The sequence below is a fragment of the Anomaloglossus baeobatrachus genome, chromosome 3, assembly GCF_048569485.1.
Source record: "Anomaloglossus baeobatrachus isolate aAnoBae1 chromosome 3, aAnoBae1.hap1, whole genome shotgun sequence".
In the NCBI taxonomy this organism is placed as follows: Eukaryota; Metazoa; Chordata; class Amphibia; order Anura; family Aromobatidae; genus Anomaloglossus; species Anomaloglossus baeobatrachus.
In genome coordinates, this window is record NC_134355.1 from 46,001,820 (window position 1) to 46,015,412 (window position 13,593).

Below are 13,593 nucleotides of genomic sequence, written 5' to 3' on the forward strand. Positions count from 1 at the left end.
CAGCAAATTCTCACCCCATGATTGCATTTCTGGGAGTTGATTAGAGGACAGAAGAAGCTTTCTTCCTCTGTCTAACCTCTTACATGCTGCAGGCACTATTGACTGTGGCATTTAAGTGGTTAAACATCTGAGATCGCAGGTTTCTGCAGTCCTGGCCATTCCAGTCTGGTATTAGCAGTATGTTACAGCTGACATGTGCTGTGGATGGTGCAAGCTCAGCTGCTGAGCCTGCGCAATCCTCAAGACTTAACTGTATGGCAGATTGTGGTAATGTGCATGCAATCCAGACATATAGCGATGTCCTTTTGAAAATAAAAAATATAGCATCACTAACTTTTTATGGTACTTTAGGATCTAAACAGAATTCGAGGTCACTTTTCTCCTATGCTTATTTTTAATTTCAAGATTCCGGGCAATCTTTATGCTATATACTGTATTCGTTTTCCCTTCTCTTGTGTTTCTTTTGGATAAACCGTTTTTTTTCAAGGGTCCATTTTCAAGATAATCACAGGGCGCCCAGCTGTAAACACCATGAAGTAGGTGTTAATTTCTCTGCAGCGCCACCGCAGGGTAAGAGGAGCATTGCAATGGGATGATTGTGCAAAGTCCTCCAGAGGTCGTACATTTTTCGATCAGCTTTCTTCTCTGGCCAATAGATTGGAGTCTGAAGTGAATGATAACCCTTTCTTTTACATCATCAAAATATATTTGAATTTGGGTTTTCTAAGCCAGGCAATTCATTTAAAGGGGTTGTCCACTACTTGGACAACACCATCTCATTCCCCATTTACGCACTCCATAAAAATAACAAAGTCTATATTTCCCTATGGTGCCGAAGCGGTTCCAGCGATGTGAGAACTCGTGTTCCAGGGGACTCTCATGACATTGTTATGACACGCGAGCCCCACGACCAAGCAACACCGGCTTCCTTCTCCCTGCCTTCGGACGTTTAAGCAATTAACAGGAAGCGAGTGATGCGGCTGCAGCTCACTTCCTGTTAATTACTTAACCACATGAAAGCGGGGAGAAGGAAGCCAGTGGTTATTGGCCACGGGGCTCGCGTGTCATAACAATATCATGTGGCCCACGGGAACAAGATTTCCAATATTCCTGGAACCGCTCCGGCACCGGAGGGGAATATAGGCTTTCTTATTTTTATGGGGGCGAACATGAATGAGAAGGGGTTGGCTAAGCAAACCTTTGCAGCCAATTTTCATTGGAGATTCAAAACAAAAGATCTGCAGACATGCAAATAACTTAAGGTGAAAACTTGCATATCGGTGGAACCCCAACAATTACATGCAGTGAGCACCCTAATGCCCCATCAGAATTGAGCAGTAGTCGAACATGCGCTCTAATTCTCCACGTATTCTCATGGAGATTGCCAGAAAGAGTCGAGTACCATGTACGGCTATCTTAGGCACTACCATAGTCGGTGAAGGCAGTGGTAGCGTTCACATGTGGCCACCGCTCCATTCTGACGGCAATTTCGGAGCCCTTTTTATCTTGAGAGTTATGGTGGTTACAGGTGAGCGGTCCCATGTAGGTTTGATTCAGCGGGCGCAGCCGGCCTTTTGGAAAAGTTTGGTTCCAGACCCGGACTTGACCTGAACCCCAAGAGACAAGTACCATGCACGACTATCTTAGGCAGTACCATAGTCGGTGAAGGCAGTGGTAGAGTTCACATGTGGCCACCGCTCCATTCTGACAGCAATTTCGGAGCCCTGTTTATCCTGAGAGTGGTGGTGGCTACAGGTGAGCGGTCCCATGTAGGTTCGATTCGGCGGGCGAAGCCGGGCTTTTGAAAAAGTTTGGTTTCAGACCAGAACTTGACCCGAATGCCAATGGAAGTCTCTAATTAGGCAATTCGGGTCTCCGCCCACATGCAGCCAGCCACAAACAAATACTTCCGGGGCCGGTGGGCAGGGTGTTTCCATTTTTTTGGAGAGGTGCACACCACATCTGTTCACGCTGTTGTTACCCCCAGTACAAGCCAGTCAAACACTGCAAGTGGCTCGAACTGGGCTGAGCACTGAGCGTACCCGAGCACAAGTGGTGTTCATACGTAACGCACCCGAACTTCGAACGCGAACGGTTCTTTTTGTAAAGTCTGTGTTCGCTACGAACACCAAACCTCGGATTCGCTCATCTCTAGTGACGAGTCGAGTGGTTATACCCCCACTGCTCTGCAAATTATTACCAATCCTCTGGAACAGTGATCACTTTTAGTTTTAAGAATAACCCTATTAGATATTGCTAACAGTTCATTACAAAAAGTAATTTGAATGCACACTAATAAAAAAAAAGTTCCATCTCACCTTGATGATTCCTTGCACCAAACTCTGAGCTTCCTCTGTGGAACCCTCCAGATTTACCCACACACATCTTCTTATTGATGTAGATAAAAAGTAACAGGAGGAGAACGATGGACACGCCGACAGCTGAGAGAAAGCCAACAGCTTCTGGGGACACTAGAGGAGAAACAGAAGCAGATAATCAGGCGGCTAAAACGCTGCCATCAAACATGAGCAGAGGTTGGAGTATTTCGTAAAGCCGGTATGGCCACTCAAGTAAAGAATTTTTTTTACCTTAGACATTTTTTGCAAAATGAGTTTTTCCATTTTTAGTTGTTTACTGTTTATCATTTTTAGCCCTATTTTAGTGGCTTTTAAAGCAGTTTTCCCAATATAACAAGGATATAATTACTACAAAGGTGTTCCCTACATCAAGGGTTGGTGGGAGCAGTATTGTGCGGGGGAGAAAAATGAAGGGGTTGCTACCAATTTGTTTTCAAAATTGAAGGGATACCCAAAAGCTGGACCTTCATTAATCTGAATGTGATTTTATTAGTCCATTGGCTTGCAGACTTCTAAAATCAAAAAAATTGAACTGTCTCTCACCCTTTAAAATAAAAAAAATTGAACTGTCTCTCAACCTTCCTGGGTCCAGCGATGCCCTCTATCACTGTTTCTGTCTTAGTTGATTGGCTGCAGCAGTACCTTCAAGTCTATAAAGCATGTCACCTCTGCAGCCGATCACTAAGTTCAGCTGCTCATGCAATCTACAACAGCATCACCTCTGAGACTGTCTTGCTAAGTATGGGGAAGAACCAAGCGAAAGGGAAGGGAAAACCTGTGTGGGGAAGGGAAGATGGTGACCCTTGGCCAAGCCTACTGATGGTCCCTGGGGTCCCTCATCACCCTAGATAGATTCCGCACCTATGCACTGAGCCAGTTACCTGACCCTAGGTATCCCTAGTGCTGGACCCTAAATAGGGACCGGATGGGATGAGCTTTTTGTCAACCTCACTAAACCCTAAAGAAGACAACAAGGAGGACACACAGGGGGGAAATGCATGAACTACTTATCCACAGATGACTCAGGTAGTTGTTCCGCAAAGTTTTCAGCAATGGTACCACAGAGGAGTACAAGGCACCTGCTTGCACCTAGGGCTAAAATTAACTGAATAATATCACCAGCACCAGTCCACGGAAGGAAGGGGTATTTAAGCACCAAGATAATGCTGATGATCAGCAGCTGGGTGGAAGTCGAGCTCCTGCTGGGTCCAAGAAGGGGAGAGATGAATCCAGCAGCAAAGCTACCTATACCAATGAATACTGACAGCAGAAACAATGGAAAGTCAGGGGGCATTTTGCACAGCAATACGCTGTGACCTTCTATGGCCAGAAACCACATGACGGTCTGTCACCTGTGACACACCCGTGACAGAGACCAGTGATTAGCTGCAGTGGTTATGAGTAACACCGCTGCAGCCAATCAAAAAAATCCAAAGCAGTGGCGGACTCGGAGAAGATAAGAAAAAGCTCAGATTGTTATTTTATAACGCTATGAATCTATAGACTAACAAATAGAAATCAGGACAACCCCAAAGTTATGAAAAGAGATATCCAACAAGCTGATATAGCGACGGTTTGCCGTCCACTTATTTTAGGCCATATGTGTGGATCCACATTGGTCTTAAGATTGACACTTTGAGAATATGTACAATTATTTTTCAGATTCAAGAGATTTAAAAGAAAAACAGTAAAAAGCAGTCGTGTAAATTAGAGGACGATTAAGGCATATTTCTCGAGCGCTATCATTATATCAGCCGAATTCTATGACAAACTCTACCATTAAAAGCAATTATGCACTTGGTATTTCAAATGATAGTTTGTCAGATAAAGGTAATCCCTGAAACCCATTTGTGATAATTACACAGTGTATACCCGCTAATACATATGTACAACAGGCGTCGAAAGAATCGTCTACTGTATATGGAGGATTAACCTAATATTAGATTTCAAGGAAAAAAATAAACCATTCCGCACTAAAAGCGATAGAAAACAACTGCCCGTAATTAAAGTAGGGATGCACGTGTGAGCACATTTTTGCCCAAAAGAAGCCACCAAATTGAATTTGTACCGCCCCGTGCTCGGCAGCCGAGCCGCTCGGATCCGGACCTTCAGTGGGTGGCTCGAGGGTCTCCGGACCCAGGGGTCCTGCGGTCACTCCAATCAAAAGGGGGTTTGTGGTTTGGGGACGTAGGTGTACGGCCGGAGCCGTGTTAAGTTCGTGACGCCACCCATGGGATGTGGTGAAGATGGACACCAGCGCTGCAGTTACGGGGCACCCGGGGGAGATGTTGTGCAGCAAGTTGTTAACCCCTCCGTGGGCAGGGATGGTGGCCCCGGGACCCGTTAGGGGGTTGGTTGGCGGTGCAGGGAGATGGGCGGCCGGAGGGCACTGATGTACTCACTATTAGTAAACACACGAGTTTCTGGTAAACCAAGGTGATGATGGTCAGTGCCCGCAGCCGGCTGCAGTCTCATTCCCACACCCGGCTGGTGGTCTCTGTCTTTCTCCCGCACTTGTTTGTGATGGTGGACTACCTGCGCTTGCAACTACAGGAGTCCGCTCCCGGCTTGTGGTTGCCTGAGGAGCCCTTTTGCCCGCAGACGCTGGCCAGTGGGATCTTTGAGCCGTGGCGGTGGCTTTCTATCCCCCTCGTTGGGCTGTTGCCTTCAGTCGGGACTTTGGGTGGGACAGAACCTCTAGTCCTGGCTGCAATCAGTTAATTAGCTAGCCCCCAGTGGCTTCTGGACCTAGCTTCAGGGTCTGAGTACCCCCCTTTGTGCTCCGGTTTCCGAGTCGGTTCCCCGGGTCGGTACCGGCGGGCTACAACCCTGTCCCGGTCCACCTCGGTTCCACCGAGCCGTCTTCCCGGATCCTGCAGACAGAGGCCTCCGTCTGCCTCCTAGCCCAAGGTACCAGGGCTCCTACCCTGGCACCTGCTCAAATTGGGTTTTCTCCTACGCTGGAGCTGCACCCAGCTCCAGCCCACACACCTCTCCAACTTGAACTCTAGACTTGTTCTGTTACTTTCCAGCCTCAGGCTCTCTGATCTCCTCGGTGGGCGTCTTCCAACCACCTGGTTCCGCCCCCTGGTGTGTCCATCAAGCTCTGAGGGGGGGTGACTAGGGTTTAATGTGTTTGGCTGTATGTTACCTATGAGGGAAAGGTGTAATGCAGGGCCCTATTTGTGACTACCTGGCCCGGCCAGGGCGTCACACATTGAAAGTCTCATTCAGTCCTTTAAGTTTCTGTTTATGGCAACAAGTAGGTGAAGGGCGACATGTGACTACAGCAGCCAATCAGTTGCTGTAGTTGATCACTACTGGTCAGTAATTGGCTACAGCAGTCACATAATCTTGCAATGGTGCATCCTCACTAAAGCTGGAAATTGGGCAGAATCAAAACGGGCACAGCAGAAGATTGGCAAGGTGAGTATTTTTAACCTATTTCCAGCATTTTTTCTAAAACATATGTACATTGTGCATGACCACTTTAAGTTTTAAATTAAAACATCCTCATAGCGTAAATAACCAAAGGAAGTTTGGCAAAACGTTGTCAATTTTCATCAAGTTAAGCTGAGCTTTAAAGGGGTTGTCCACTATTTGGACAGCTCCTTCTCATCCCCCTTGTTCGCCCCCATAAATATAAATAAGCCTCTACTAACCTCCGCTGCAGCCGCGGTTCCCTCGATTTATAAAGCCGCAATCCTGGGGCCCATGTGACATGGGACCAATCAGCGCCCGGCATCTGTCTCTCTGCTTTCGGACATTTGAGCAGGATGTGAGCGCTGGGCTGACTTCGTGCGCAAACATCCGAAGGCGGGGAGAAGGAAGCCGGCACTGATTGGTCGTGGGGCTCGCGTGTCACAACAGTGTCACATGGGCCCCGGGATCACGACTTTAGACATCACTGGAACCGCGGCCTCACCAGACTGAGTATAGGCTTATTTATTTCTACAGGGATGTGAACAAGGGGGAAGAGAAGGGTTTGTCCAAGTAGTGGACAACCCCTTTAAAGGAGTAATTTATGCCATTTGTCAACAGTTTTTTGGTGTTAAAGGGGTGCACATTTTGACACATACCATTTTTGCAAAGTTCTCTGCAATTTTATATTGTGGACTGTAAAGTGGGTGTAGTTAGCCATGTACATAAGTCTAAGTTAGTTAGATTTATGAATTGGGGCTTTGAAAGAGGCTTTGGTAAAAGCCAAGAGGTGGATGTCCAGGCGAAATATCGGAATCAACAAGTTGGCTCATCACAGGGTCTATCAGTTCTGGTGACACCCGACAGTGGAGGCGGCTCGTATGCTCCATAATAGTGAGATCACAGACGTGCATGCAAACACCGTGCGACGCACGTTACACAAGTCTGGAATGATGGCCCAAAAAATGGTGAAGAAGACACAACTTCAATATCATCATAAGAAGCGTTGGCTCAAGTTTGCAAAAAAGTGCAAAGTGTGAACAGTAGAAGATTGGAAGCAGGCGATGTTGGAGCGATGAGACAAAATAGGCTCTGATGGGTGCAAATGGGTCTGGAATAAACAAGGGAAAAAGAGGATAACAAATAGAGATATTGAAGGAATCAAGTCAAGCCTGATGATATGGGGTTGTTGGATTTTTAGAAGCAAAACAGTAATAATGCAGTGACATGACAAGAATCTGGATAATTAATCATATACTAAATAGTTGGAAGTCAAATTTAAGTATGAGATAGCCAAGATGATTGTCTATAAAATGAAGCTGGTCTTACATTCAAAGCTGTAGTGGATGGTGAGATATTGAGCTTGATTGTCAAACGTTCAACACATTGTTACCCTTTTGCTCGTCAGTGTATTTCCTAATAGGTCATATGAACCTGAGGATATAGGGAAACAAAGGAGGGGTGAACTGACCTAAGGTTCTCCTGCCTATAATGGAATCCAACTGAATCCAGGAGACCTTTTTTTTACTTCATTACACCCCTTTTTAATTCTAAAATTCCCCTTACAAAATAAACTCCAAAACATTCGAGGTCACAGATGTGTAATAAGTGAAGTCTCATTAGATAAGTGCAGCCGTCTCTTACCTGCGCGTTTCAGGGCTCTGGTGTTACCATGCAGAACCATCGGCTGGTACTGAAAGCCGCTATCATGTACCAATAACCGTGACATAAAAAGGCACAAATGTAATTCCCGCTATCACAAGTAAGGTCCTCTGAGCATGGTGCTGCTTGGTGATTCCTTTGTGACCATATGGCTACCTGGCTATATGTCACTGAAGCGTAAATTATTGATTTCGGTGCTGCAATCCTATCTGCCTGATGTACAAATAAGGAAGTCACGTGAGACGCCGGGACAGCGTTACATGCCGCCTGCTCCTCATTGTTTTAGGCTGTATTTTTAGCAGTTTGTCTTCTCAGCTTTGTATAGTTTACAGCTGTAATATGGGGTGCGAAGAAAGCTGACGCCCAAAAAAAAAAATTACCATATAATATAATGGAGATTTTATTTCCGACAGTGAATAGGACCCGTTCCCATCAACTGAAGATTAGAGTTTGCATCATCTTAATGTTCCGACTATAGTAATCTGATGCTGGACCTTATTTACTATTGCACGAAAAAATTAGCTCTTAAAGAGGCACCAAAATTATAGTGCAAAGTGCTGATATCATACGTAGGTACATAAATGTGCCTAGAGGAACTAGAGCTGTGTGAGATAAACTGAGAATCATCGGAGCAGGGATTTACCTGGACTTCCTGAAAACTTCCCAAATCCTCCTGGACATTTAGGAGGCTAAAGGGGAGACAGGAAGTAAGGGAGGCAAGTAAAAAAGGGAGGCAGGAAAAGGGGGAGGCAGAAAAAAGGGGAGGCAGGAAAAACGAGAGACCACCTGGGCTCCCGAAGAAAGCATAAATTCTAGACGTTTTCATGATGCAAGGCATAAAAGGCATGGAGGGTGCGGAAGGGTGAAGAAGATGAGAAAGGAGGAGTGAAAGAGACATGGACGGGCAAGGAAGAGAGGTGAAGGAAGCAGGAATGATATATGGACGGTGAGGAAGAGACATGGAGGAGGTGAGGAAAAGAAGTGAAGGGGATGGGAAAGAGGCATGGAGGGGCAAGGAAAAGAAGTGAAGGGGGTGGGAATAAGATATGGAGGGGAGAGGAAGAGACATAGAGGGGGCGAGGAAGGGGAGTGAAGGGGTGGGAAAGAGGTGTGGAGGGGCAAGGAAGAGAAGTAAAGGTGGTGGGAAAGAAACATGGAGCGTTGAGGAAGAGATATGAAGGAATGAGGAAGGGGAGTGAAGGGGGTGGGAAAGAGGCATGGAGTGGCAAGGAAAAGAAGTGAAGAAGGCAGGAATAAGTCATGGAGCTGTGAGGAAGAGACCTGGAGGGAGAGAGGAAGGGGAGTGAAGTGGTGGGATAGAGTTGTGGAGAGACAAGGAAGAGAAGTGAAGGTGCTGGCAAAGAGACATGGAGGGGGTGAGGAAGAGGTGTAAAGGGAGCGGCAAAGAGGTGTGGTGGGAGTCGAGGATTAGGCATGGGGGGTGAGGAAGAGGCGTATGGGGGGTGGCAAAGAGGCATGGAGAAGTCAAGGAATCTGCTTGGAGGGGGTGAGAAAGAAGTGTAAAGGGGTGAGTCAAAGTCGTAGAGGGGGTGAGGAAGAGTGGTAGAGAAGGTGAGGAGGAGGAGGTGAAGGACGTGATTAAGGGGCATGGAGGTGGTGAGGAAGAGGCGTGGAGGTTACAAGGAAGAGGAGTGAAGGGGCGGGAGAAAAAGTAGACTGGAAAAAGACATGTCATGGTGAGACAGAGACATGGATGGGGCGAGGAAGAGGAATAAAGGGGGCGGCAAAGAGGCATGGAGTGGTCGAGGAATAGGCATGAAGGTGGTGAGGAAGAAGCATAAAGGGGTGAAGAAGAGTGTTAAAGAGGGCAAGAAAGAGGTCTGAAGGGGCAAGAAAGTGGCATGGTGGAAACAAGGAGGAGGTGTGAAAATGCAAGGAAGATACATGGAAAGCTCCTCCGTCCTGTTCATATGTGCCTCCTCTTGTATCCATGATGGATGTTTTTAAGGATTAAATAAAGAATCTATTTTTACTTTACAATTCTCCTGGAGACGCTGGAAGTTTCTTCCTTTTACGTGATTCCCCACCCGGGTCAGGGTGTTTCCGTGAGTCGGTGGTGTGATCAGGAGTGAAGAGGGTGAGCAGATTTTCTTCCATATATTTTCCCTAAAGATACATCGAGAGGTCGAGGAAGAGGCGTAGAGGGGATTATGAAGAGGAATGGAAGGAACAAGGAACAAATGTGAAGGGAAGAAGAAGGGACATATAGAGAATGAGGAACAGGCATTGGGGGGCAAGGAAGATACATGGAAGGGGCAGGGAAGAGGTGTGGAGGGGCATGTCCCAGGAAAGGGACATAGTTACATAATATTTTGCTGTTGCTTCAAGTTAAAGTTGCTTTACACGCTAATGCGATGTCGTTGGGGTCACGGATTTTGTGACGCACATCCGGCCGCATTAGCGATGTCGTTGTGTGTGACACCTATGAGCGATTTTGAATCGTCGCAAAAACGTTCAAAATCGCTCATCGGTGACATGCCCCCCTAATCTCGATTATCGTTGCTGCTGCAGTAACGATGTTGTTCCTCGTTCCTGCGGCAGCACACATCGGTACGTATGACACCGCACGAACATCTCCTTACCTGTGTCCCGCCTGCAATGCGGAAGGAAGGAGGTGGACGTGATGTTCGTCCCGCTCATCTCCGCCCCTCCTCTTATATTGGGTGGCCGATTAGTGACGTCGCTGTGACGCCGAACGAACCGCCCCCTTAGAAAGGAGGCGGTTCGCCGGTCACAGTGACGTCGCTAGGCAGGTAAGTAGTGTGACGGGTCTGGGCGATGTTGTGCGCCACGGGCAGCGAATTGCCCGTGTCGCACAACCGATGGGGGCAGGTACCCACGCTATTGGTACCGATATTGCAGCGATTGCAGCGTGTAAAATGGCCTACTGGAAGGGTGTTTCCAAATGTTGAGATTAGAGTGTGATTTATTATAATTATATCCTACCTGCATTGGATATCCAATGTTAGTAAGGAGGGTTGTCTTTATCGACACGGCCTGCCAAATCTCACAGTTAAGGGGGCTTTACACGCTACGATATCGTTAATGTTTTATCGTCGTGGTCACGTCGTTAGTGACGCACATCCGGCATCATTAAGTTATCGTAGCATGTGACACTTATGTGCAACCAAAAACAATCGCAAAAGTAGCAAAAATCGTTTGCCGTGGAGAGGTCGTCCTAAAACCAAAAATCGTTCACCTCTCATTAGCGATGTTGTTCCTCGTTCCTGCGGCAGGAGCTAGGAACATCTCCTTACCTCCGTCCACCGAAAAAGGAGGAAGGAAGGAGGTGGACGGCATGTTCCGGCCGCTCATCTCCTCCCCTCCTTTTCTATTGGGCGGCGGTTCAGTGACGCTGCTGTGACGACGCTGTGATGCTGAACGAACCGCCCCCTTAGAAAGGAGGCGGTTTGCCGGTCACAGTGACGTCGCTAGGCAGGTAAGTGCGTGTGACGCTGCCGTAGCGATAATGTTTGCTACGGCAGCAATCACACGATATCGCATGCACGACGGGGGCGGGTGCTTTTGCGCTCGACATCGCTAGCAATTGCTAGCGATGTCGTAGCGTGTAAAGCCCCCTTTAGGCTATGGTCGTTCTCACAAGAACACTTGAACAAGCAACTAATGAGGCGTGTGACTAAGCATGGTGGACACATGGTGTGTCTATTACTTTTTATGCAGCTATGAATTCTGCCCTTTGCGATTGTGTATGAACCGCCTCACTTTATGTACAGAACGTCTATATTTATGAATCCTATAAATATACGAACATTCCGGGAAAGCCTTGGGGAATGTTGGAAATCGCATGCCTGTGTATTTCTTTCCATTCTGACCAATCAAAAAACGAATCCCAAAAGCTTCTGATTTGGAGTGAGGGCAGCTCTATCAACAGACATAATTTTCATATTATTTAATATATCTGATATTTGGGGGGGTATGTGCACACTGTATTTCAGCATATGGTTGAAAATGATATAAAACACCTGTAGCAATGTGGTGGTGGGATGTATATGTGTTACCTATACTGCGTACATTGTTCGATCTGGTGTGCAGTAATATTATGTCAGCCTACCTGATAACAGAGAACAATACATAACATTCATGCATTGAAAGGGAATACAAGACAAGTCCCTTTGGACCCTTCTCGTATTACTGCTTTCTTGGAAACAGAAGGGCCTTCACTATCTTATTCCTTCCTTGAAGGTTGATGAGGAGATGGTAAGGTTTGTAGGTCGTTGTCCTTTAGGCTATGTGTCCACGAGAGAATGTTGCTGCGGATTTTTGTGCCTCAAAATCCGCAGCTTTCCCCCAGAATCCGCACCTTAGCATAGCTGCGGATTTGACGCGGATTTGACGCGGATTTGACGCGGATTTGACGCGGATTTCGTTGCGGATTTTGATGCGGATTTTGTCCATTGTACTCTAATGTGTTTCTGAATAAAGCTTTGACTGTTTTGAAGGCAAAAAAAGTCTCTTTGTGTCATTTCCTGTCCCAACCCTCCTTTCTTCTCCATTATCCATTTTGTTAGCAGTCTCACAGTGTGCTTATACAGAAAAGCTGCGGCCAACACCACTGGGCTCTTACATTCTAACAGGCTGTATATAATAACCCAGTGGTGGTGGCCGCAGCTTATAGCCAAAAAATGTGGTCCCATGTTCCCTTTCACTGTTATTTAAAAAAAAAAAAAAAAAAAATGTGCTCCGCTGTATTTTCACTGTCCAGCCCGATGCAAGCAAGCAACTGAGGGCTGTGCTTCTCAGCGGGATAAGGCTGAAGCATTCTCTGCCCCTCCCGCTGAGAAAAACAGTCCTCAGCTGCCCCTGAAAATGGCGGCTCCGTTGTGAAGCGCCATTCTCAGGTGCTGTACCGAGGCTCATCCAGCCGCCCTGATGCATTTGGCTGGCTGGGTAATCTGAAGGGGTTAATGCCAGTTTTCTGCAAACTGGCACTAAGCCCGAGGTTCATAATGTCATGCCTGTGTAGACACGGCCATTATGAACCTCCGTTTGGGAAAAAAGAAAAAAAAACACCTTTATTAAAAATTTTAATTGAAAGAAACACACACACACATCCCTGATTCCCATCTTTATTACTCCCAAGCCTCAGAGGTTAATCCAGGACAATATCACAGGAAAGCTCTCTGCCGGCTGCTGGGAGCGGCAGAACTCACTGGCCGGGTCAGCTCAGTTCATAGCTGAGCTCGGGTCAGCTGACTTCAGAGCATCAGCTGACCCGGGCACAGAAGTCAGCCGGTCAGCTGACTTAATTCGCGAGCGCGGGCGGGTCAGCTGAGTGCACATCGACAGCTGAATAGTCGGCCGATGTGCACTCATCTGACCCGGGCACGGACGTCAGCCGGTCCCAGCAGACGGAAGAGAGCTTTGCAGCATCTCGTACACTGACGGCTGCTGGGACCGGCTGACGTCCGTGCCCGGGTCACATGACTGCACATCGTCAGCTGACTTAATTCGCGAGCGCGGGCGGGTCAGCTGACTGCACACCGACCAGCTGATGTGCCGGGCTCTGATTTGCACTCATGTGACCCGGGCACGGACGTCAGCCGGTCCCAGCAGACAGAAGAGAGCTGTGCAGCATCTCGTACACTGACAGCTGCTGTGACCGGCTGACGCTAGTGCCCGGGTCAGCCGGGTGCACATCGGAGCTGTCATGGATTATCGTCGGGGGATTCAGGGAGTAATAAAGATGGGAATCAGGGATGTTTGTGTGTTTTTATTTCAAATAAAATTTTTCAAAAAGTGTTTTCTTTTCTTTATTACCAAACGGAGGTTCATAATGGCCGTGTCTACACAGGCATGACATTATGAACCTCGGGCTTAGTGCCAGTTTGCAGAAAACTGGCATTAACCCCTTCAGATTACCCAGCCAGCCAAATGCATCAGGGCGGCTGGATGAGCCTCGGTACAGCACCTGAGAATGGCGCTTCACAATGAAGCCGCCATTTTCAGGGGCAGCTGAGGACTGTTTTTCTCAGCGGGAGGGGCAGAGAATGCTTCAGCCTTATCCCGCTGAGAAGCACAGCCCTCAGTTGCTTGCTTGCATCGGGCTGGACAGTGAAAATACAGCGGAGCACATTTTTTTTTTTTTTTAAAAAGAATTGTGAAAAAAGAGCTG

At 47.4% G+C, this 13,593-nt stretch overlaps 1 protein-coding gene across 2 annotated transcripts in view; it reads right to left on the minus strand.

Moving 5' to 3' along the window:
• The window catches only part of SYT14 (synaptotagmin 14), a 196,943-nt gene that overhangs the window by 133,059 nt on the left and 50,291 nt on the right, over nt 1–13,593 (minus strand). For both annotated transcript variants that reach the window (XM_075338004.1, XM_075338003.1), the window contains exon 3: nt 2,319–2,471. In XM_075338004.1, coding sequence (XP_075194119.1) covers nt 2,319–2,471 — 153 coding nt within the window. The remainder of the gene's footprint in view (nt 1–2,318; nt 2,472–13,593) is intronic.